At 35.4% G+C, this 23705-nt stretch overlaps 2 protein-coding genes across 2 annotated transcripts in view; one reads left to right on the forward strand and one right to left on the reverse strand.

The window, feature by feature from the left end:
- Window positions 1-1835: 1835 nt before the first annotated feature.
- Window positions 1836-12406, reverse strand: LOC131931927 (F-box only protein 9). The gene is made up of 15 exons (XM_059288759.1): window positions 12289-12406; window positions 6960-7160; window positions 6642-6785; window positions 6154-6211; window positions 5885-5974; window positions 5711-5748; window positions 5360-5563; window positions 5075-5176; window positions 4859-4920; window positions 4431-4519; window positions 4035-4148; window positions 3720-3838; window positions 3241-3348; window positions 2817-2896; window positions 1836-2674 (listed from the first exon to the last, which is right to left on the reverse strand). The coding sequence occupies exons 1-15, from the start codon at window positions 12289-12291 to the stop codon at window positions 2560-2562; spliced, it is 1527 nt and encodes a 508-aa protein (XP_059144742.1). The 5' UTR covers window positions 12292-12406; the 3' UTR covers window positions 1836-2559.
- A 1959-nt stretch (window positions 12407-14365) lies between these two features.
- The window catches only part of LOC131931928 (uncharacterized), a gene marked incomplete at its 3' end in the record, with an annotated part of 34673 nt that continues 25333 nt past the window's right edge, over window positions 14366-23705 (forward strand). The window contains exons 1-5 of the mRNA XM_059288761.1: window positions 14366-14450; window positions 14648-14737; window positions 15793-15888; window positions 16370-16524; window positions 17463-17643. Coding sequence (XP_059144744.1) covers window positions 15816-15888; window positions 16370-16524; window positions 17463-17643 — 409 coding nt within the window. The remainder of the gene's footprint in view (window positions 14451-14647; window positions 14738-15792; window positions 15889-16369; window positions 16525-17462; window positions 17644-23705) is intronic.

The following is a 23705-nucleotide window of genomic DNA, read 5'->3' on the forward strand; positions in this document are numbered from 1 at the left end:
CAATAAAAAGAGTATTTGTATTTATAGTAGGAAAACTTTTTAAAAATCTCATGTAAAGATAGTGTTTCAGAAGTGCCTTGTTACTTTCATTTTCCTCAAATGTAATCCTATCTTTTTAAAAACACTTTAGTAGAACTACATTTTTCAATTACTTCTCTTTAGTGCTCTTCTAGTGCAGTAGTTATAAAGTAAACACCTTTCCTTAACTTGTAGGTCATGTATACTTTATATCTTTAACCACCTTGCTATTGAAAAACAATGATAACTTGCTATCAGTATAGATTATAGTTATTACCCACATATGTACAAATGCTAGTTCTGTTGTTTGCATCCTTAAGTTAATTATGTAATACCCTTATTCAGCAAGCCTGGCTTGTATTTAATTTGAAATCAATAAATATTTGTTTTGATTTTTGTGTCTTACTTGTCTAGTATTTGCGTTACCTTAAAGTGTGTGAATGTAGCTTTAGCCTAATGCCTCCCAGATAGCATTATTTTTTTTTTTAAAAACCATCACTTTTAAAGAAGCACACACTCAGTAGAACATATGAACCACATCTAACTTGCTTTTAATTTGATTTATTCAAGAAAAACTTCGAATGTGTTAAATATTCAAACAATCAATAGATATATGTACAATTGAAAGCTTTTAATTTGAAACAAGGCTAAACACACATAGGGCTTTCACATGAACCAAACTAGGCCTCATGTCAAAGAATTTAACACACATGGTTAGGTTTAAATAAAATGGTTTTAAACTCGGAAATAAAATACTAATTAAAAAGGTAAAACAAAGCATAATATAATGAAAGCTTCTATGTTTTAACTTTATTAAATGGTAAACATATGATAACACTAAAACTAAAGACATTATAACTACTATTATTGTTTTTAAATAAAGCATAATTTACATAAAGCTAAGATACAATTTTAATGTATAGTTTTTTGTGTATTTGGTAACAACTAAAGTACATAAAATAATTAATTTCAAAGTCAACTTAAAAACCTAGTGTGTCTGAGTATTTCAGTACATTGCTAAATGCAAAAAACAAAAATAGTCCTCATTTTTACTGAACTTAATTTAACCTAAGGGAAATGAAAGTCCTGAAAAAAATTAATGTAAACCTTAGATAAAATTAATTATTATTTTGGTGCTCACTTTCATTAAAAAAAATGAGATAATAGTCAAAATATGTAATTCTTTTTCAATATAAATACAGGAAAACAAAACTCAAGAAAATCCAAATAACCACAGGGATAATAAAGCATCAAAGAAAATAAAAGTAACAACAAACTGCTCAACAGCTTATAGTAACAACAGCAATGCTTTTAAATAGTTTGGTTAAAATATAAATCTCTTAATGTAAAAGTGGAATAACAAAATAATTTCACTGTGTATCTTTTCATTACCTCTGATATGTACAAAATAGTTTACCAAGTGGTTTGTTTTTAACTTAAACCCTAGAACTCATTTTATTAGAATCTAATATTCATAACATCTGTTCTGCTACTACACAAGAACAAACATTACTTAAATTAAGTTAAATATGGAGTTTCTATTCAAACATGGGAAAGTATTCATATATTCTACAAAACATGTGAAATTCTAATATCAATCTGCAATTGAAAACATCTTTCCTAAAATTTAAAACTAGTGAAGGAGCTCAGTTGTTTAGCAACTAGTACTTGTTCACTCGAATGTATACTTTTCAACTAATTGAAGATATTTAAAGTTAAAGTACTAGGTGAAAGAGTAAACCTCTATACCAGGTATGATATATTTTGTGTTAAGGGTTGGACAATATATGGGGGGGGGGGGGGGGGGGAGAGGACAAACAAGTGCTTTTTCTCATGAAAAGATAATTCACTATGGTTGAATTGTTTTTGTTAATCCTACTATAAAATACTTAAGGGCAAATTTTGTTTCTTAAAGGTACTTTGTTTTTTTCACTTATTAGAATGATTTTATCTTACTGAATTTTACAGTGCATTAGAGATACTACATTTTATATTTTCAAATATAATACTTAATACTAACTTAATATACAACATCACTTTAAAAATGTGCTTATCTTTTTTAATATGCACCCCCACCCACCACAGCTTGTTAGCTGTACACATATACACCCAGAAATGAATGTATGCATAATATTGTGTATTATGCAATGCTATTGTGCTCAATTAGTACAGGTAGTCAGGTGTAAACTTTGGCAAAACCCTGCAAAACCACACAAGATACAAATAACCAGGATAAAAACCAACAAACTAAACTATAAACTTAAAACTTCTAAAATAATACAGTTGTACATAATACACAATTCAAGTCTGACTAAAATAAGATAATCCGCAAACACTCATTAATAATGCTGCTGAGAAAACTCAATAATTGTCTTCAACTACTAAAAAAGAATTGCATAACTTTCAAAACCTAAAATTAAAACCTAATAAAAAAAAACACCTCATGCCCAAATATAACAATGTAAAGTATTTTGATGTAAAACACAAACAACAACCAGAAAACCAGCCAAGCTGGTCAAACAGAAATAATCTAAAACACAGTTAAACCAAAGGCTCTGAAGACGCTGCGGTGTAGCTCCTCACACGAGAGAAGATTAAGGGCGGGAATGAGCGTTTATTCAGATCAAAGTTGCTAATATTTTCTTCACCGGTCAGTCTGAATTGATACAAATGCTTTTAGTTACATTTTGTTAAATAAAAAGTCCACATGTAAAGGCTAATTTTAGTGGTACTAATTGACAAATAATACAATGAGTAAAACTATAAGGGGAGCTATCAGTCAAAAGATTGTCACTTACTTCTGAACTGAGGTAACTGCATAATTACACCAGACAAGCTGGGCATTGGGCTTTCTGCCACAAGAAACAACATCAAATTCCTGCCAAAACATACCAAATTCAACACATTTTATAAACTTATTTTAAAAGAATTTTTTTTGGTTGCTAACTCAAAAGTCTAAATTTTGGTTTCCTTATGTCCATGAGTTCACCCACTGCTAATGAGGGAATATTTCTCAAAACACAATCCCTCAATATGCTAAGGTTTAAGAAATAGATGAACTCTTCTTCCTGTACCCTAGGATAAATAACTATGTCTATTAGTTTTTTTAATAAACTTTCAGGCTAACAACCCTCAGTATATTATTAGTTGACATAGAAATTTAAAAATTGTGATTAAATCTGCAAAAGAATAAAACTTGTACTGATATCAAAGAACACTCACCACAGTATAAGTCATCTCTATTTCATTTTGATTGGCTGCTTGTCTGTGGCGCTTGTACCTGTTGTTCATTGTTGATTCTGTTTTGACACGTTTTAGAATACAAGCCACCTGCAGGAAAAAATTACACTTGGTTAAAACTGTGGGGTGGTCGGTTGAGGTAGTGGAGTGCATGACAATAATCCTACCTTATACTGTTTCTTTAACCCACGAAGCTATGATGGATACACCACTAGCATGTACGACTAAAAAAAGCCAAATAAAAGTCTGCACTTTCAATTGCTATGGCTTTAACAGCAAAAAAACTCCACTTTGTCAGTTATATTGAGTCCAGGTCTCCTAGTGATTTTGTTAATACTATCTACTGTTCTTCAGAAAAAAAGATAATAATTAAAATGTAAATTATTTTGATAAATTCATAATGAGAATTTGAAGACACATAGGACTGTGATTTGTATGTCTTATTTCTGAATTACACCAACCTTATGATCAGTGAGCTTGTAAACTCCTTTCAGAATGCCAGGAGTTTTAGAGTTTTTGTATCTCAACTTTTGCAGCGATTGCAACGGATCTTCAGGTGTCACAAGCATCAACAGCTGACCTGTAATTTTTAAAATTTGCAATCTGTTTAAAAAATGAATTATACAAATTCCTTTATTATTTATGCTAAATTAAATTTTGAACTATAGTAGAATTAAAACCTAACTGAATTAATTTAAAATACAAATCAAAGAAAAAATTGGTAAACATATCTTATACAAGTTAAAAAGCTGCAGAAAATGATAAAAAGCACTTACCATCAGGGAAAAATCTGACATAACGGAAGTACTCAACCAAATGAAATGGACGGTAGAAACTATCCATGCTTTCCTCACCTTGTCTTACATATGTTACTTTACTGATGTAGCATCCTGGATAGAAGGTTTTAAACTGTAAACATGGGAACATTTATGTTGATCTAACAAATTTTATTCACATTTTTTATTTAACATCACTGCACAAAGTAAAATTAAGTGCAATTTTTTAAAACTGTCTTTCCCACAAATTGTTTTTAATAACTTCACATGATTGTGAATAAAATTTGAAAAATGAAAAAAAAAATATATTTTCTACTTTGTTTATTAGATATTTAAATGAAGTGTAACTTAAAACACTCTAACTGGAGGAGCCTTAAAGCAGCAAGAGAGCCTTACCATCAAAGAGTAAATGTGGCCTCTCAATCAACATCCTTCTCCATGATCCACCATATTTCTTTAAACTCCCGACATTTATTCCCCAAACTCTGAAAATTTAAAATAAACGGTCTTTAACGTTTTATAAATTAAAAGCTAAAAAAATCAATTAAAGTGCATGCTTTTATTGTCAGAGGAGCAGACTGCTTACATAAGATTTTTATTTACATTTAATTTTTAATTAATAATTAAATTTTAGGGGGGGGGGGGGCACACATTTATAAAAGGCATACTAATTTTATGAGACAAGTTACAGAAAGTTTTTTTTTTGCAGTGGTTTTGTCAATAACTTGTCCAGATAAAAAATAAATTAAGCTTGTTGTGTATTGTTATTAAAGTTAAAATATACATTCTACTTGTCTACTAGTAGACCAAAATAAGAAACTTACTTCTCACAAGCCTTTTTCCACACTCTTTCATCCCTTGCACACACATAAAAACCTCTGCAAACCTAGATTCACAATGTAAAAATAGGGATACAAAATATTTGTATTTGAACAAATAACATATCAGACACTTAAGAATATAAAATTTTACATAATAAATAAAACCATATTTGTTTTTTAATAGAAAGTAATTATACATGCTGAAATAATTAGACTCACCATTGAAAACATCTCTAAAGATCTAAAATCCAAATCATTAGACACAACCCACTGTAGGATATAGCTGATCAATTCAATAGGCAAACAAGAAATGTGGGTCATCTGGAAAAACACACCAAGTAAAAAAAATCTGAATAAAAAATAGAAATGTAAGCTGTCTGACTAACTTAAGGTTTTCAAACTGAAATACAGGTTTAAAAAAAATACTGCTAAGCTACAAATACAGCAATGACAGCACCATAATATTGGTTAATCATATTGTTAGTTCTACAAAGTGCAACTAACCCTTTGCTCATAATCAGGCTGACACAATGCATCATCTTTTAGTCTCAGTTGTTCAAAATGAGAAAGCAGGTCTTCTTCAATCTCACTAAACATACACAAAATAGTATAGTTTAAAAGTATGTTTGATGATAATTCAATAACTGTTAAGTGTTCAAGGGTGAAAATTTTGCAGAAATGAATTTTAATATTATTAAAATTAAAGTTCTTCAATCAAGTTACAATTTTAATAATTCAGTCTTAAACTTAAATAGTTATTTATCTTAGTGACAAAAAGATGACTAACTTTACAGAAAAACAACTTAAGTATAATGATTTGCCCTCCTTTTAAAAATAAATTGATATTTAAATTACATACCTCCCTTCAACAGAACTTTCACTATCTATGCGCACTAAAATTAAAACAAAATGCTTATTATTAATTTGTATTTAAAATACTGAAAACAGAAGTTACATTCATTTTTTTCAGCAACCAGCTAAAATAACATTTACTAAATACATGCTAAGTAAGAGTTGATGATGACATACCTCTGTCCCTAGGAACTTTAGTGAAGACTGAGCCTAATCTAGACTCTATATCTGGCACCAGCTGCAAAGCTTTTCTATAATAGTAGATGGCTGTTGAAAAGGAAGGTATTATTAGTTCAACACACCATTTCTAATATTAAAACATAATTTAAATTACTAATAACATAAAATTAAAATTCTAAAACAGAAATGAAAAATATTTTTTTAAATCAGAAGTTTTAATTTAAAAAGAAAGAAAAGATATAATACTTTTAACATATATTAAATACCTTCATTTAGCATGCCATCATCTTCAGCTTGCATGCCTTGCATAAAATAAGCTCGAGCCTATTTGAAAAGGGTTTATTTGTTAAAAGACAAATAATAAAGTAAGCACATGATAAAGTGAGCTGTATATTGCATACTTATTGCTTCAAAAAAAAAAGGTGTAAAAAAGATCTAATGAAAAACATTGAATTTTTTTTAAAGGATTCTTTGTTTCATATTAGTTTATTACTGAATATTAGGGGTCATCCATTTATGACGTCCACACTGGGGGGGGGGGGTCCCGAAAAAAATGGACTTTTGCTGATGTGTATGGACTTGTATAAGGGAAATAAGTGGATTTTTGTGGACGGGGGGGTCCAAAATCAAAAATATTTGTGGACGTCATAAATGTATGACCCCTTACTGCACATTTTTACATTCATTAAGTAAAGAAATTTAATTCAGAAAAATGTCAAACACAAGAAATAAAAAATTCTGTTTTGCTACCTACCTCATTCTCCAGATCTGTTGCTTGTTTGGTTTTGTTGCTGGCTACATTTATTTCACTGTGGCTGCTCCTGGGACTCTGACCTTGACTTCCACTTTCAGGTCTTTTCTGAAGTTCATTTTGCCATTGCTGGCGGAAAACTTCTAGCTAAAGTGAAAAAAAAAAGAACCAATGTTATCAAATATTTAGCAAATATTAAGATCTTAATAGATGCTATCAAGATCAAATTTTAAAATGTTATAGAGAAACTAATTGCCAAACTGTCAAAACAAACGGGTAAAATTTCATTCAGACCATTATATTTACAAGAGTTCAACATACCTGATCATTCACATTACTATTCCTCCCATTTTGATTACTGATGCCTTCTTTGCTTTCATCAGCTACCCCATTGTTACTGAAGAGAGAATCAATCTCCTCATCAGTACCAAGCTCTGCTGGGTCTACATCATTTTCACTTTCTAAAGTGGTGTTGAGAGCTTTGTCTTCCTCTTGGTGGTCCTTTAGAGAAGTACTAAAATCCTAAAAAGATAAATTTCAATGAATACTTGGAGTAGAAAATTATTTTATAAAGCTAACTAGCACAAATATACCTAGACTAAAAATTGGGTTCTAATTTTTTTAACACTAGAGTTAGGATAAGCTGTACACTGCTTGTGACACTAAGCCATCAAAAAGCATAGTTTCATTTCCTATTGAACTGAAAAAAAACAGTACGGTAACTACTTTTCATTGTTTTTTATCTTCTTCTTCTTTGTTCCTGAACATAATATTGGACAGACTTTCCTCCAATACAATTAAGTATTATGTGTAAACTAGCTATGCGCCATGCCATATAGGCACTGCACTCAAATTTCAGCCTGCTTTTCTTTTGGATTTTCCTTCCATAGCCTTTGACCATACAAGAACAAACAACAAGGCAGCAGTTTTTTGGAATTCTCTTTCCTAGATGGGATGCTGTCACCAGCTATTAAGCCTCATCTGTCCGGGGTTTAAACTTGGGACTTTTCAGTTTAGCAACAATGAGCTTTACCAACTTGACTATGATAACCGCTGCTTAGTTCTGAATAAGACTTCTTTTTTTTCTTTTCTATATTATATTTGCTCTATGAAAACCAGCTGCTATTATTACTGAATCTCATTGTTAATGTGATCATTATCATATTTTAAGTGGTGTTACTATGTATGCCTATACCAAATATATTTGATTTTCTGTTTATGATAAATAAAAAGAGGTAGGCCCTAACTCATTAAAATGAATACAGAGGTGTAACAAAAAATGGTACATTTTTCTCAAATCAGATAACAGGGAGCATAATCAAGTGACCACCAAAGATAAAGTAAAGCAAGAATTTTTTTATTTTCTAAATTAAACTGTGTTTATGTTGTTTCATGTTTGGACACCATGAAGTGTAGTAATGGTATAGGGAACTGATAAAATGTGGTAACCAAGTCAAAATAGAATTATACAATCTAGATCTAGTTTAATTTAAGTTACATTATCATTAGGCCCCTAATCACTTGAATTAATGACACCCTTTTCTCTTATCATAAATGCCAATGAACTTGTTTTAATCTCTTTTACTTAATTTGAATCATCTCAATGTATTAAAATATAAAAATAACCATGTTAAAGTTATGTATTTTTTTAACAGCACCTCTACCCACTACTACTACCTACACCCAGAAGATCTATTCTAGTATGTAGTATTGGCTAGTAATTATTATGTAGTGTAGGCCTAAATTTTTTTAAAATGTAAATTAGAAATCATCTAGATCTAGTTTAATCATGATTAATCTAATTTTCTAAGGTTAGTTAAATTATTTAATAAATATAGTTACTAGTGTCCTTATGGCTTATTCATTCTGTGTGTAACTGCACGTGTACTGCTGTGTAATTCAATTGTGTAGTAGATCTAGTAATAGTATAGTAATAATAGTATAATACTAGTGTTGTGGGTAAAATCTTAGTTTAGCGTCGTAAATTCGGCCAAAACTAGTAATGTAGGAGAGAGTGAATTATTGAATATGTCATTAAATATGAGTTTATTTTTGTATATTTTGATAAAATATTATAAATAATTGAATGATAAATCACCATTTATGGTTAAATCAATTTAAATATCCTGAAATTAATTTTTATCAACCCTGTTCGAGATAGTAAATTTGCTATTAAAAACAGCAGCCATCTTAAGAAAATGTTATTTAGAGTAGCTTCCCTTTCATTTATATTTGTATGAAAATGTATTCAAATATGATTGTCTTGTTGAATAGTCCGTATTACAAAGCATTTTTTTTTTAAATTCTGCTCTTTAAAAACTGAATTTCCTAACAAACAACTTTATTAATTCTAGAAGCATTGTGAGATGCAACTTGTATCAATGTATTAAATCACGTTTGTTTTTTTTTACTAATGTTTATTTGATCTTACTATTACTAGATCTATATTATAGTATATAGTTTGAGTTTTTCTTATTGTTTGAATGTTCACTATTTTCATTTCAGGTTTTTCTTTTCATCAATTAGTGATTCTATCGTAACTTATGAAATTTTTTTACTTCTCTTTACCTTAATTAAACCCAAACCTCCGTTATATTTTTGTTGTCAATGTCACAAGTCATAATGTAAAAAATTACGCTTCACTCTGCCTTATCTAAGATATCTAACCATAATTTTGACAACATTAAATGTTTGTCATCATTCATATATACAGAGAGACAAAATGTATTATCCACCAGCTTCCCTCTAAAACATCATCTAAAACAATCAGCCATTCCACCCCTTAAGTGCGTGTTGTCATTATGGTCGATCTCAAGTCTTCACCTGTCAGACACATTTTGGTTATCCATTCAGTGGCGTAGGTAGGGGGGTTAGGGGGGATCATATCCCACCCCCCCATAGGCCCCTCGGTATATATATGAGAGGGGGGGGGTGCAAATCGAAAGTTTGAAGGGGGGTGCAAATCAAAAGTCTGACGGGGGGGGGGGTGCAAATCAAAAGTCTGAGGGAGGGTACAAATAGAAAGTTTGAGGGGGGTGCAAATCAAAAGTTTGTCCCCGGGTAAAAATTGGAACCCCCCCCCCCCCCCCCTTGAGACGATCCTGGCTACGCCACTGTATCCTTTTTTGTCAAATTGTCAATATCAAGTACCCAAGTGAGTGATATGGGGTTGTCCATTAATGATGTCACATATGATTTGCTACGGGAGTGAGTGAAGATTTGTGACGTCAACTCAGGCGGCTCCGCAATTTATGACTTGTCGGTCTCATGAAAGGAGGTGAACGGGGAAAAATACCTAGGTGGTTGATGGAGAACCTCTATAATGCTTTGTTCAATCAAAATAACGATAAATAAGCATTAGTATACGTATACCTTGCTTAAAACGAATCATCACAAGTGTTGCAAGCCTGCTAGTTTAAGACATTTGGCAAAACGGCCTCAACATATTATCCCCGTCAAAAAGGCTTGCCACCAAATGCCTGCCGACGAATAAGCCGTGTCTAATGCGGGCGTTAGGAATACGGCCATTAGCATGGGCCGCGTTAGAGCACCACTAGGCTATCGCGCTTTGTAAGATGACGTAAATACTTAATTCAATTTCGCTAAACTGCGCGAAAATTTAGTAATCTTCCATCGTTTGAGGAAATTTATTTTCTTGGACTCAAATTGAAATATCATGTTGACTGTCTGGCTCTTAATTTCCGAATATCACTTTTAATGTATCAAGATTCAGAACTACAATGTACTTTAATATAAGTGTCATCTTATCGTTTATTGTGCTTTTTATAAAGCGCAGAGCAGCTTCAAAATCGGACGGCCATCCTGTTTTCACCAAGCTTCTTTTGGAGCTTAATATGGGTAGTCTAGTTCTATACGGTGAGAGCTTAATACATTTTTTAAGGGCCGAAAGTCTCAAGACCGCAAGCTTGCAGAAATAACCACGTATGTTTAAATGGACGAGTGATAGATGTGTGAGGGGCTGTTTAATTGAACACCAACATAAGTAATCAAATTAAACGTCGAGTAAGCGTCAAAAAGGCAGTGTTGGTTGTTTTTTTTTAAATAAAATTAGCCTAACGGTCGGCGAGAGTGTGACGACACACTGTCGCATTTTTTATAAAAAATAATGCTATCTAGATCCAGAAACTGAATTTAAATTCTAGCCCTAATGACGTCACGTGCGAGCGTCAACTCGGTGAGGATGTGCTAAGTGGGGGAATGAAAAAGGTGGGGTTCAAGAAATGCGACTCAGCAAGCTTTTTACATTTCTTGACCCTTCTTAATAGTTCTATCGTCCCCACTGAGAAAATGGATCACCAATGAATGACGTGTCATACTTCTACAGCTGGTCTTTATCCCACAAACATCCCGTTTTCACGAAAAAAAAACCCTGACCCGTCTCCAAAATCACATCGCTGAGTTCTACTCAACCTCTCCCCACCACAAATCACAATTTCTATCTGAAACAATATGTTCATATGTTTTTTCTGTAATAATGCACGCTGTCATTACTATCTTAAGAGCGACGTCATTTATGAGCAATCTAATATTAATTTGCTTACTGCAAATAAAGTGTTCAAAAGTTCGACCTCCCAACAATTGTTGTGGTCTTGGATGCACACTATTAAGTCTGAAAAGGTCTATTAGTCATTCATGTCAACTATATTGAAAAAAAAAGAAAAATTACTATACAGGGGGTCATCCATAAATGACGTCACGCTTTTTTTTGACGATTTTACCCCCCCCCCCCTCCCCTCCGTCACATATCACAAAAAGCCAGACCCCCCCCTAAAATGACGTCACACCTCAGCCTACAACCCCCCTTCAAATTTTGAATTTTTTTTAAACAGCTATATTTTCCAAAATCTTGTCTGAACTCTGTCAAAATAGAGTATTTTAATCAATTGTTATTACAATGTATTAAAACAGTTTTCCAAAACGCAAAATAACGTCTAAAATTCGTTTTCTAACATTGCTTTTTTATAATGCAAAAGTGTGACGTCGCACCATCTGAACCCCCCCCCCCCCCCCTCATCACACACCGTCACAAAATTACGACCCCCCCTCCCCCCTACGAGTGTGACGTCATTTATGGACGACCCCCGGGCATATATTAAAACAATACAAAACAATCATATTAAACCACAAAATCAACACAAAAGACATGCGAATAGACAATTATTCCAGGGAAACTACTCTATTATTGTTTTTGAAACATGGCCGCTGCTTGTATTTACTCATTGTTGTCTCGAACGGGGTAGTTTAAAGTTTATTCCAGGATATTTATGACTGGTTTGGTCTTGGATTGTGATTTGTTATTCAATTATCTGTTATATTATGTAAAATATGACATAAATATGGCCAAATGAAAGAAATATTCATTAGTTACCTTCATCGCACATTACTAGCTACGTTGGAATTTACGACGCTAAACTAAGATTTTACCGTGTTGTGTACTGTGCACACTAGTACACTACTAACTAGTTTTCATGTGTAATACTAATGTGTAACCTGCCCAGTGCCCTGCTGTTGACTGTGTTATTGTGTACTGTGACTGTAACGGTGCTCAACAAAACATTGTCATTATTCGTATCAATAGTTTATTTTAGCCAATCCTTTTACTCTTTTCGAAAATATATCTTTTTATTACCATTATACTTGATGCACAATGTAAAGTTCAAACTGTTAGTTCTCTGAAAGAAAAACAAACGACTAAACCAAAATACATTCTGGCTCGTCTTTCGGCTGCCATTTTACCTAGATCTAGATTGTTATGAAGTTATCGAATACTTTTAGCTGGCGTGATTAGAGCAGTGGCGGTTTGGAAGGAGGGTTGGCTAGTACTATGTAGGCTACCTCTCACTATTGTACAAATCTAGATCTAGATCTAGATTTAGATCTAGTAGGTTAGAGAGTTAAATTTCTCAAATCTTTAGTCGTCCGACTGGAGGCATCAATAGAAATAGTACACCCACTATTTGAGAGGGTATATGAGGAGGAGGAAATAGCCCTAGGGGTCATCCATAAATGACGTCACGCTTTTTTTGACGATTTTAACTCCCCCCCCCCCCTCCGTCACACGTCGTCACAAAAAGCCAGACCCCCCCCCCCTCTAAAATGACGTCACACCTCAGCCTACAACCCCCCTCAAAATTGCATTTGAATTTTTTTTTAAAACATCGATATTTTTCTAAAATCTTGTCTGAACTCTGTCAAAATAGAGTATTTTAATCAATTCCTATTATAATTTATTTAAACAGTTGTCTAAAACGCGAAATAACGTCTAAAATTAGTTTTCTAACATTGCTTTTTTATAATGCAAAAGTGTGACGTCGCACCATCTGAACCCCTTCCCCCACCCCCCTCATTACACACCGTCACAAAATTACGGACCCCTCCCCCTACGAGTGTGACGTCATTTATGGACGACCCCTTGGCAGTGTAGATCGAGAGATCCCCTAAAAAGCTCATATAAATAGCCTACAACTTAACAACACCACGGCATTCGAAAGATAATAGTTAACATTAAGGGCAGCATTCAGATGCCCCCCCCCCCCCCATCCCCGCTCCACTTTCTTCCAGTAGGAAATGTACCCTACGGACTTCATTGGATTCGTTGAAAGAAAAAACCCATTTTGTCTAAAACCTTGTGTTCCTATCACATCACCACCGGATTCAGAAGAATACACACACACACACACACACACATATATATATATATATATATATATATATATATATATATATATATATATATATATATATATATATATATATATATATGTGTGTGTGTGTGTGTGTGTGTGTGTAGTGTGTGTATCCTTGGTCTATTATAGACTTGCATGTTTTAGTTTTAACATTAACTTAAATTGGCACCGCAGTCTAGAAAGACGGGTAGATAGACGCGCATTGTGGAGGATGTTTGTGCTTTGTACAGTATGTGACTATGGTCCATAGTATAGTATAAGCTATAGTACTTATAGGCTCTAGACTCCACATGCAAATAAGTTGAGCACCTCATCTAGAAATCTCGAATCCTAGTGTATGCATGTTTTGTTGGGTTGTTTCGTTTAGGTCTATTGCTGATTTATTTACTTTCTAAATGTTTTTTTTTTACAACGGGAAGTTAGGGGGAAGTTCTCAATAATTATATTATTTGTTTCTAAAGAATAAACATCCAGATAAACTTTTATTTGCTAGAAGTACGTTGTCATAATAAAAATGTGATTTGGGTCACATTAATTACAGAGTAGTACCAAATTTTGCCGAGCAATACTTTCAATTTTAGCTGAAGCTGAATTAGGTTAAATAAAATGTTTTGTTAGTTAAACAAATGGCATGATACAAGCATATTTTATTTAAAATCTAATTACTAATTTAAAAATATTCTTCGTTAGCCTTTGAATCGTCCGTAAATTATGTTACGCAGTTTTTGTCACTTGGAGCGGTATACGACGGTTCAACCACCCCCCTCCTACCCCAACTACTTTTGCATTTTTTTTTTTGTAACATTCCTCTACCCTATTTTTTATGTATTATTTTTACACGACATGAAATTGTAAACAAACATTTTACGATTTTCTTCGTGGTGTCCAGCCCTAAATGGTGTCACCTGATGCGGACCGCACTACCAGCACCCGCCAGCTGACACTACTGATACTTATTACTTAATGTACCAGGTCCGAAAGGGTAACTTTTTTTTAAAAAAGGAAAAATGTTATCAGATGGGAGGTAAAAAAATATCTTGACTTCATTTATCGTCGTTTAGGTCCTAATTATATCGTGATGATTGCAACACTTGTCTTGGAATCGGTAACTAAATTATTGCTTTTTTTTCTTATTGTCATTTCTTCTGTTGTTTCAGTATTGTTCGCTTTATTGCGTAGCAATATTTTATTACGACTTTGTAATACTTAGATCTTAATTGTGCCTTTGGGTAGCGAAATAAATAAAGGGAAAATATTATAATATTATTTTTTTCTTCTTTTTTATAATACTAAATGTTTCAGCAATTAGTATGACCAGACAACTTTGCATTAGTAAACATTAAACATGGAAGAATTTTACCCTGCAACAGGATCGTAAACCAAAACAGCAAGGTGGGCTCATAAATTGGCTGTAATTGCTTCTTTAATTATTGTATTAGAAATATTATTTCGTAACTTTTTATTTATTTAGATCTAGAATAGATCTAGTTTAGTGATAAAATAATGTGTTAGGCCGTCAGACTATCTTTTTCTGAATTTCAATCAGCTGAGCTTGGAGTGTTCAGCAGCTAGATCTAGTTCCAGTTCAGCTCTTAAAACACAAATTTTAATTAGTTTAGGGCCTAAAGTTAGTAAAATAGGCCTAATAATAGGCCATAAGCTAATAGCCTAAAGGTCTAAATAAAATTTAGGCCTAAGGAAGCCTAACTATTTTGCTACTCTAAAATTAGCCTACTAATTTTAAATGACATAAAATGATAAATGTCTTAAATGAGTAAAATGAGTAAAAGTTAAAGTTAAATGATCAAAATCTAAAAATTCTAAATTGTCTAAATTCTACTTTCTAGATTGATAATAGGCAATAGGCCTAACTAGTTTAATTAATTGGATCTAAAATCTACAGACTACTTCAACTTCCTTTAGGGCCTACGTTTGTAATAAACTTTAAATAAAGTGCTGGTGTCAAGACAAAGTTGTACACTAATGAACACCTAATCTAGCAGCTAAAACATCTTATTTACAGTTTAAAATAGGCCTATGCATACATTTTCTAATTTTAATGCCTTGCATAAGAATGCCTTAGGTTACATTAAAATTGGATTCAATAATTTTTACTTTATTAATGAGATCACTGATTTTTTTAGAGAACTTTTTTTGTAGTCATTAAAATCACATTTATACTGTAGCCTACACAGTGGCCTATCAAATTAAATTTAAAATGCTGCTAAAGCAAAAAAAAAAAACAACAAATAAATATAAATAGGCCTATAGGGCTAGTTCCTATGTTAAATAAAACATTTTAAAAAATTGAAAAAAAAATATGTTTTTTTTTTTTTTTTTACAAAACCTGGTGAGTGTACATTTAATTATTTTAATGCACACTCATTGTGCTGTTAATCTAATGTAATTTTCAAGTTTTAGGCCTAATTAATTTTTTCCCCCCTCAGGTGATTTGACTTGATTGGCTGAAATGCTGATGATGAATAATCTAATAATAAAGAGCTCAATTGCCTTTATGCTGATCTTTTCTTGTAGCTCAGCAGGTTAGTGCTCAACTATAAAATACATTTATTTTACATATATCTTGATATTTTCCACTAGTGGTACTCTAATGTTTACTCAAAATGGTCTTACATATTGAGTTTATGAGTTATGATAAATGCATTTTCTGAACTGCGGTTAATTTTCTGTGTATCTCAAACACGAGAGAGCTCAGGATAAGCTAAGATTTTTAGATATAAGTGAGTGTACATTTTAGTAGTGCTCTCAACCCTAAAAAGTACTGGGTTCAAAACCATTTCCTTAGCACTTCTAAAGTACTGCGTTTAGATCAATTTTAACTTAAATTTTAATATTTTGTTTTTGATATAGATAATAAATTATAAAGGAGGCCCAATCAAAGTTAGATTTTTACTTCTTAAACTTTTTTTTCTTCACACAACACTTATGTATGGTTGCTCCTTTTAGATCATTTAGTTACTGCACTTTTTCTCTATAATTCTTTGCATCTTTATAATATTTCAGATGATGTTCCAGCAGATGTTCCAGCAGATATTTGTGAAATTATAAATGCAGATAAAATTCCTTTGGATTCACCTAAATCTTTACAGGAAATTAGTAAACATATATTTAAATCTCACCTCCCAAAACTTGGAGCAGATTCTGGAAATTTTACTAAGGTATTGTATTTCATAACATTTTTAACAAAATCTTTTCATCTGGTTGTGTAGTGTTTTTTTTCCTAATCTATCTAGTGTGGGCAGGACATTGCCCCCCTGCCAATAATTCTCTGCCCAAAAAACTGCAGTAGGTCATTACATTTTTACTAGCTTATACTAGGGTAATAATAACAGCACAACGCCTTCACAGACGTCCACCCTGATTTCCCTTTTCCCCCAACCCATGATGTAATGTAGACCGCCACAGAACAACATGTTTTCTTGGGTGTCTGTCCCTGGGAGAGCCCTCCCCATGCATGACTCACACCACCGCACTTGCGAAGACAAAGTGACTAAACCGATGACAGAAGGAGGGAATGACACACTACCTGGTGGCTTGTATAGATTTGACGCTAAACCCTTTATATATTCCTTGAGCCCATTTTATTGAATGCCTAGATGGCGGATAATTAGTGGGGGGCAGGGGGGGGGGCTGTAAGATGCTAGGCTGCTGTCTATCTCTGGCCTATGATTAGTGTTGCATTAATAGCTCATAAATATATACACACTCAAAGGTACAGTTTCTGAATAACAATGTATACACCTAATCCCAATTTGTTTTTATTTGAGACTCATCGTTAGTCTAAAACTTGCACACTGCAGTTTTTAAAAAATAAAGACTGTGGTTTTTACACATTTACACTGTCTACTAACATCTTGCTTCAGTTTATAAATTGCTGACCTAAAGTCAATCCCTGCTACTTTTGTTTTAGCTGACACTGGTAAAAAGATCATCAAATGTGGATACAAACTAAAATTTAAAAGTAGAATAAACCTTGTCAATGTCCACCATACTCCCTATTCTATTGTTCCATGTTCAAAACTAATCACATCTTAAAATTTATATTTGTTTTGATGTGCTGTTAATATTTTACCCTGTATCTTTGACTTGCATGTAGGTAGAGGTTGACGCCAATGGCTGGGAAAATTGCCTCGGACTATGTTGTAACATAGACAATTGTGATGTTGCATTTTTCACGTTATCCAAGTGTTTCCACATTCATTGTAAGGATATTGACAGCTGCCAGCCAGTTCCTTCTGATGCTCCCAAGCATAATGATACGTACATGATCATCCGATGTAAGTTCCACTTTGTTTTATTAGTTTTCTCTGCCTCTTGTAAAACATTAGCAGGACTAACTCGTCTTTATTTTTTTAACTTTATCCGCCATGCTGAACTAAGCTCAGTCCCATAACTCTTACAGTAGAATCATCATCATTATCTTTGCCTGTTCAGATAGAGTAAAGTTTACATGTTTCAATAGGGCTGGTAAGTAGGCCACCAACCAGTTCTACCGCTCAATAAAACCTGCATGAGCCATAGAACTGATTGTTGACCTACTTACCAGCCCTATTACCTTAGTATTTAGAGGCCTATGGGGGATAGTGTTGTCAGCATTATGTTTCCCTAAAGTGATTCAGCTACTCATCAGAGCTGGGTGTACTCAGCAACATTCTACAGACTCAAGCCTGAACTTAATAGTTACACGTTAACAGTCACAAGCTCTGTTATTCAACCAGAAATACTGGTAAAAAAAATATACCAAAACAACTTAATATGGTTCTCTTTGTCAAGCCAGCAGCTTTATAAGAATAATTTTCATTTTTCTCTTGGTATGGTCTCATGTGTGAAGTTAAAAGTGTCCTATACCTTGATTTGATGTTTTCCTCAACACCTAAGAATCCATTCTTCATCCCCACAATACAAATATTGCAACCAGTAGTTACATCCTCCCACCCCCACCCCCTTCTATCATTCACACTCACTCTATCTATACTGCTACCAGAAGGATAACACTATCATCCAAACTCCCCTCCCCCCTCAGATCACTAGCAGAAATTTGTGTTTTAATCTTGGATGATGTAATTTTACTAATGGTGGGGGGGGGGGGGGGGGGGAGAGTGAAAATGTCACTTCTGCATTTTAATTAATGCTCCTTTGTAAAACTAAGTTCTAGATCTGTATATTGATGCAGTATTTTAAATTGATAAGCAGGCTGCTCACATAAATTTCATTGTGGGTTTACTGCTAGCTTAGTTTTATGCTTCAGCCTTGTGTCAGTTAATTGTTTTATAGGTAGTAAAACTAGTATTCATTGCTAGTGGGTCTCTTGTTAGTAACTTACTGTGGTACAGTTAGGTTAGATGTCAGTTTAGGGTTCCTTTTGTATAGGTCTGCTTTGTAATGGACAATTGTGTGGTATGGCCATAGTTTCTTCCAGGCATCTCTTCCGGGGGGGGGGGGGGGGTGCAGAGCCCCCAGAAGAAAGTCAGATGATGACGTGTGTTGCATCTTGTGATGACGTGTGTTGCATCTTGTGATGACGTGTGTAGTGTCAGGTGATGACGTGTGTAGTGTCAGGTGATGACATGTGTAGTGTCAGGTGATGACGTGTGTAGTGTCAGGTGATGACGTGTGTAGTGTCATGTAATGACGTATGTAGTGCTAGGCGATGACGTGTGTTGGGTCAGGTGATGACGTGTGTTGTGTCAGGTGATGACGTGTGTAATGTCAGGTGATGACGTGTGTTGCGTCATGTAATGACGTGCGTAGTGCCAGAGGATGACGTGTGTTGGGTCAGGTGATGACGTGCGTAGTGCCAGGTAATGACGTGTATAGTATCCAGTGATGACTTGTGTAGAGTAAAGTTAGCCTTTTTTTTTTTATTCACGTTCATATTCACGTTCGATATGTACATCTGTTTGTCTTTGAATCAGAATAATGAAAATAGAATAAACCGGAAACACGTCTCATACCCAAACTTCCTGTCTTTGACGTTGGTCTTCTTCAGTCTTGACCTAGCTTTTAAAAGTATGACCCACGTCTTACTCTAATGTAACGAATATCACTCACTATTTTTTATATGGTTGTTTATTGATTATGATTGTTTATCTCCAATATTTTAAACACATTCATGACGTTTAATAGACGTGGAAGGTTACATTGATTGTTTTGTCCTGTCGTCTGCGGCCTTAGTTAGACGCACTGTCCTCTCTAATGAACCCGAGTTAGTCGATCCTTGCGTCTGTTTAGGGGTGAGATCACGAGAGGGATTCGTACATCCTTGTAGCGAGTTTACATCTCACAACAAATACTTCATGCAAACATTTATATGCTTTCCCCGCGTTATATACTAGTAGCGTGCTTTGGGTCAAAACCAGTGGCGTAGTGAGGTCGGGTGTCACCCGGTGCGGCACTTAATGGTGTCACCCCCCAGAGGCATAGAGACCCTTCCCAGGGACAAACTTTCAAATTTTCGATTTGCACCCCCCCTCAAACTCTCGATTTGCACCCCCCCCCCCTCAAACTCTCGATTTGCACCCCCCCTCAAACTCTCGATTTGCACCCCCCCCTCAAACTCTCGATTTGCACCCCCCCCCCTCAAACTCTCGATTTGCACCCCCCCCCCCCCCCTCAAACTCTCGATTTGCACCCCCCCCCCTCAAACTCTCGATTTGCACCCCCCCCCTCAAACTCTCGATTTGCACCCCCCCCCCCCTCAAACTCTCGATTTGCACCCCCCCCCCCCCTCAAACTCTCGATTTGCACCCCCCCTCAAACTTTCGATTCGCACCCCCACCCTCAAACTCTCGATTTGCACCCCCCCTCGAGTTTTTCTCTGTATATTTTGCTATTTTTTGCCTTGGTGTCACCCCCCTAAATGGTGTCACCCGGTGCGATCCGCACCCCCCACTTCGCTACGCCCCTGGTCAAAACAATGCTCCCTAATCTTTCTAATCTATACTGCTTTTGCACTATTTACATTAGATATAATAGGGCGTCCATAAATGGCAAAGTGCCCCCTTGGACGATTTCCGTTAGCACCGTCGTCACAAATTGCCACAAAGTTTCTAATCCCCCTCCCCCACACAGTAACTATACTTTTAACTAAAGTAAGCATGTTATAATCGATTTTGTCCTTTAAAAAAAAATCCTACGTCTCACCATCATCATAAACTGTCATCTCCAGTGGCGTCACTATGTCACGTGTCACCCGATGCGGTAACTGAGGTTGTCATACCCCCTCCCCCTCCAAATTTTTTGTTTTTTTAGTTTGGTGTCACCCATCTCCCCCTAATATTTTGTTATCTTAATTAGATAAAACATTGTTCTGGCACTACATTTCACGATTTTTCGGCTTGATGTAACCCTATATGGACCACACCCCCACCCCTCCTTTATCACGCCGCTGGTCACTATCATCATAAACCCTGAGCTCACCCCATCCCCCAGCTGTGTGATGACATTTAAGGCCGACCTTCTAACAACGTATTTAAAATAATAGTAAAAAATGTGAGGAAATGTACAAGTGCAAGGGATGATTGTGTGAATGTAGCTTCAAGCACAAATGAAATAGAACTTCAAATCGGCTTCTTTTTGTTTCGTGGCAACCATTCATTAAATGTATTGTTACTTGAAGAGATGTTTCTGACACTGTGCTTCAGTGTGGGAACCTAGGCTAGGGATCATAGGGAGTGACAAGAGCTCTCTCTCCCTCTCTCCTCTCTCTCCCATCTTTCTCCTCTCCTCTCTCCCTCCCTCCCTCCCTCCCACTCTCTCTCTCTCTCTCTCTCTCTCTCTCTCTCTCTCTCTCTCTCTCTCTCTCTGTATATGTTCATTACCGGCTCAAGCTTTTTGTTCATTAACCAGTCAGATTGGAACCCACAATGCCAGACGCTAGACACGTGATTTCCACCAGACTTTTTAAAATTCATTCTCCAGTGCATCACATCAGCTTGCTTAGACATGAGGGCTAGTTCGGCCAGGGAATGACCTACGGTCGAACCCGGGTTTCGAACTCGTGACTTTCGAGTTAGCAGGCGCGCACTCCACCGCCGTCACTAATGACGTGTACCCCATAGTCTTAATACAATACGTTCACACACGTTGGTATGCTTATGAGATCTAACACGGAAGTCTTGAGTTGGATCCCACACTAGAGTCTTACAGACATTCATGAGTCCACCCAGCTCTGATGGGTACCTGACTCAAGTTAGGGAAACAAAGGCGGCTGGGCATAGTGCTGACCACACTTTTCCCTTGTATGCCGAGGTCATTGAAACAGATATACTCTACTTCCTCTGATACGTACGTGGAATGGACCTACACTGCAACACAGAACCCAATCTCCCACCACCGAGATATCATTATAATTTTTCACGATTTATACCCGTATATACATAAGTGGTATAGCACTGTAGTGTAGCAGAGAATGAAGACTCCCATCACGTAGAGATATATTTACCGCTTTTTTGATTTGTATCAGTAAATAATTTGTAATTGTATAAAAACGAACGGTGTAGCACTACAGTGTAACACAGACCGAAGACACCCACCCCGTCAAGATATCTTTACCATTTCTTGATTTGTACCAGTAAATGTGTACCAACGTGCCAGTGTTTCTTCTAGACTCTTGTCTCGGGGGGGGGGGGGGGGGGGGGGGGGGGCACTTGATATTTTCGAGGGGGTGGACATTTTCCAGGGGGTGAGGGCGGACACTGGTAAAAGTATATGTTTTCTATATAGAGCATCCCCCCCCCCCACACACACACCCCTGAAGAGATGCCTGGAAGAACCTCTGACATGCAAATGAATGGTATAGCATTATAAAAAAGCACATAATGAAGACTCCCACCCCGTCAAGATATCTTTACAATTTCTTGATTTGTATCAGTACATGATTTGTAATTGTGTAAAAACGAACGGTGTAGCACTATAGTGTAACTATCCCGTCATGACATCTTTACCATTTCTTGATGTGTACCCTTAAATGTGCCAACGTGTACATAGTGTACATACGTTATATCGCAACGCAGTGTAGTATAGAACGAAGGGAAAACCCCCACCCTACCCGATCAAGATGTCACCACTTTCTTAATTTGCACCGGTGGAGTGAAGGCCTCTCAAGCCTGAATTCCGTCACATCGTGTCGAGAAATCCCGTATGTTTCGATTCCATTTGTACCCAATTAAATGAAATCAGCCGAGCAGTCAAGCGTGAAGCCATTAGTCAGTTTACGACACAAGTAGTGAACACAATCTTTGTTCAACTCACCCATACGTGATGGCTTTTGAATGAGGTGGGAGGGGGGGGGGGGGCTAAGATAGTTTCACTGGTCTTGGAAATGTAACTAACACACAGGAGCTCTGTGTCAGTTCATTAAAAAGCCAAGCAGACAGAGGCGTCGCGAGGGGGTGCGGGGGGTGCAGACCACACCGGGTGACACCATTTACGTGGGTGACACCAAGACAAAAAAATCACAAGATATATAGAATAAATATGTTTTTTTTGCCAGTTCAATTAATGGTTAATTAAAGTTAAAAAGTATTTCAAGTAAATAATTACGATCCCGACAAGGGAGGAAGGGGTGTACCCCTTGACGTAAAGATGCAAACTAAAGAGAAAACAATGCTACATCCAGCTGTTTTAACAACCGACTATAGAAAAACATCATTAGTATTAAATGTGAACACTTCAAAGCTTTTACCGGGGGAGGGGGGTGACACCAACTGCAAAATTTTAAATTAGAAAAAAATACGGGGGGGGGGGGATGCCGCACCGGGTGACACCCGACCTAGCGACGCCACTGCATGTAGATACTAGAACTATCCCTATAAATTATCACATTATCATATTAGTAAGATGTATACGGTTAAATAGAACAAAATCAATAATGTTATTACTATACACCCTCACCACATTTCTAATTTGAAAAATGATTTAAATTATATTTGCTACATATAGTGAGCTCTAGATTACAGTATAATGGGAAATAACTGCGTATCTGTGACAGTGGTAAAATTGTTTTTTTTTTAGACTGAGTAGCCTAGTGGTGAGTTGGATATTGATGAGTGTTGATATATCGCTACCTACAGTCCAAAACTTAATGTTTAAAACCGTCTTTTCCAAACGTCACTGAGCTTACCTTGCTTTTTCCATGAAATCTAATATTATATCCAGACATGAATAACCATTACCCATATTCATAGTTTTCAAGACATCTATTCTATGGGTGAGCTTCTATATCTCTGCTACTGAATGAAAGTACGTCGTATGTTTACTATGAGAATCTATGTACCAGCTATTGAATGAAAGTACGTCGTATGTTTACTATGAGCATCTATGTACCAGCTATTAAAGT

The sequence above is a fragment of the Physella acuta genome, unplaced genomic scaffold (genome assembly GCF_028476545.2).
Source record: "Physella acuta isolate Inbredline_101_S28 unplaced genomic scaffold, ASM2847654v3 ptg002057l, whole genome shotgun sequence".
In the NCBI taxonomy this organism is placed as follows: Eukaryota; Metazoa; Mollusca; class Gastropoda; family Physidae; genus Physella; species Physella acuta.

Bases quoted from the DNA above. Each gene is read 5' to 3' on its own strand.
- LOC131931927 (XM_059288759.1), bottom strand. The intron at 6,786-6,959 runs GTATGTTGAACT...TTTTCACTTTAG, and splicing joins ATAGTAATGTGAATGATCAG to CTAGAAGTTTTCCGCCAGCA. The intron at 2,675-2,816 runs GTAAGTGACAAT...GTATCAATTCAG, and splicing joins GCAGTTACCTCAGTTCAGAA to ACTGACCGGTGAAGAAAATA.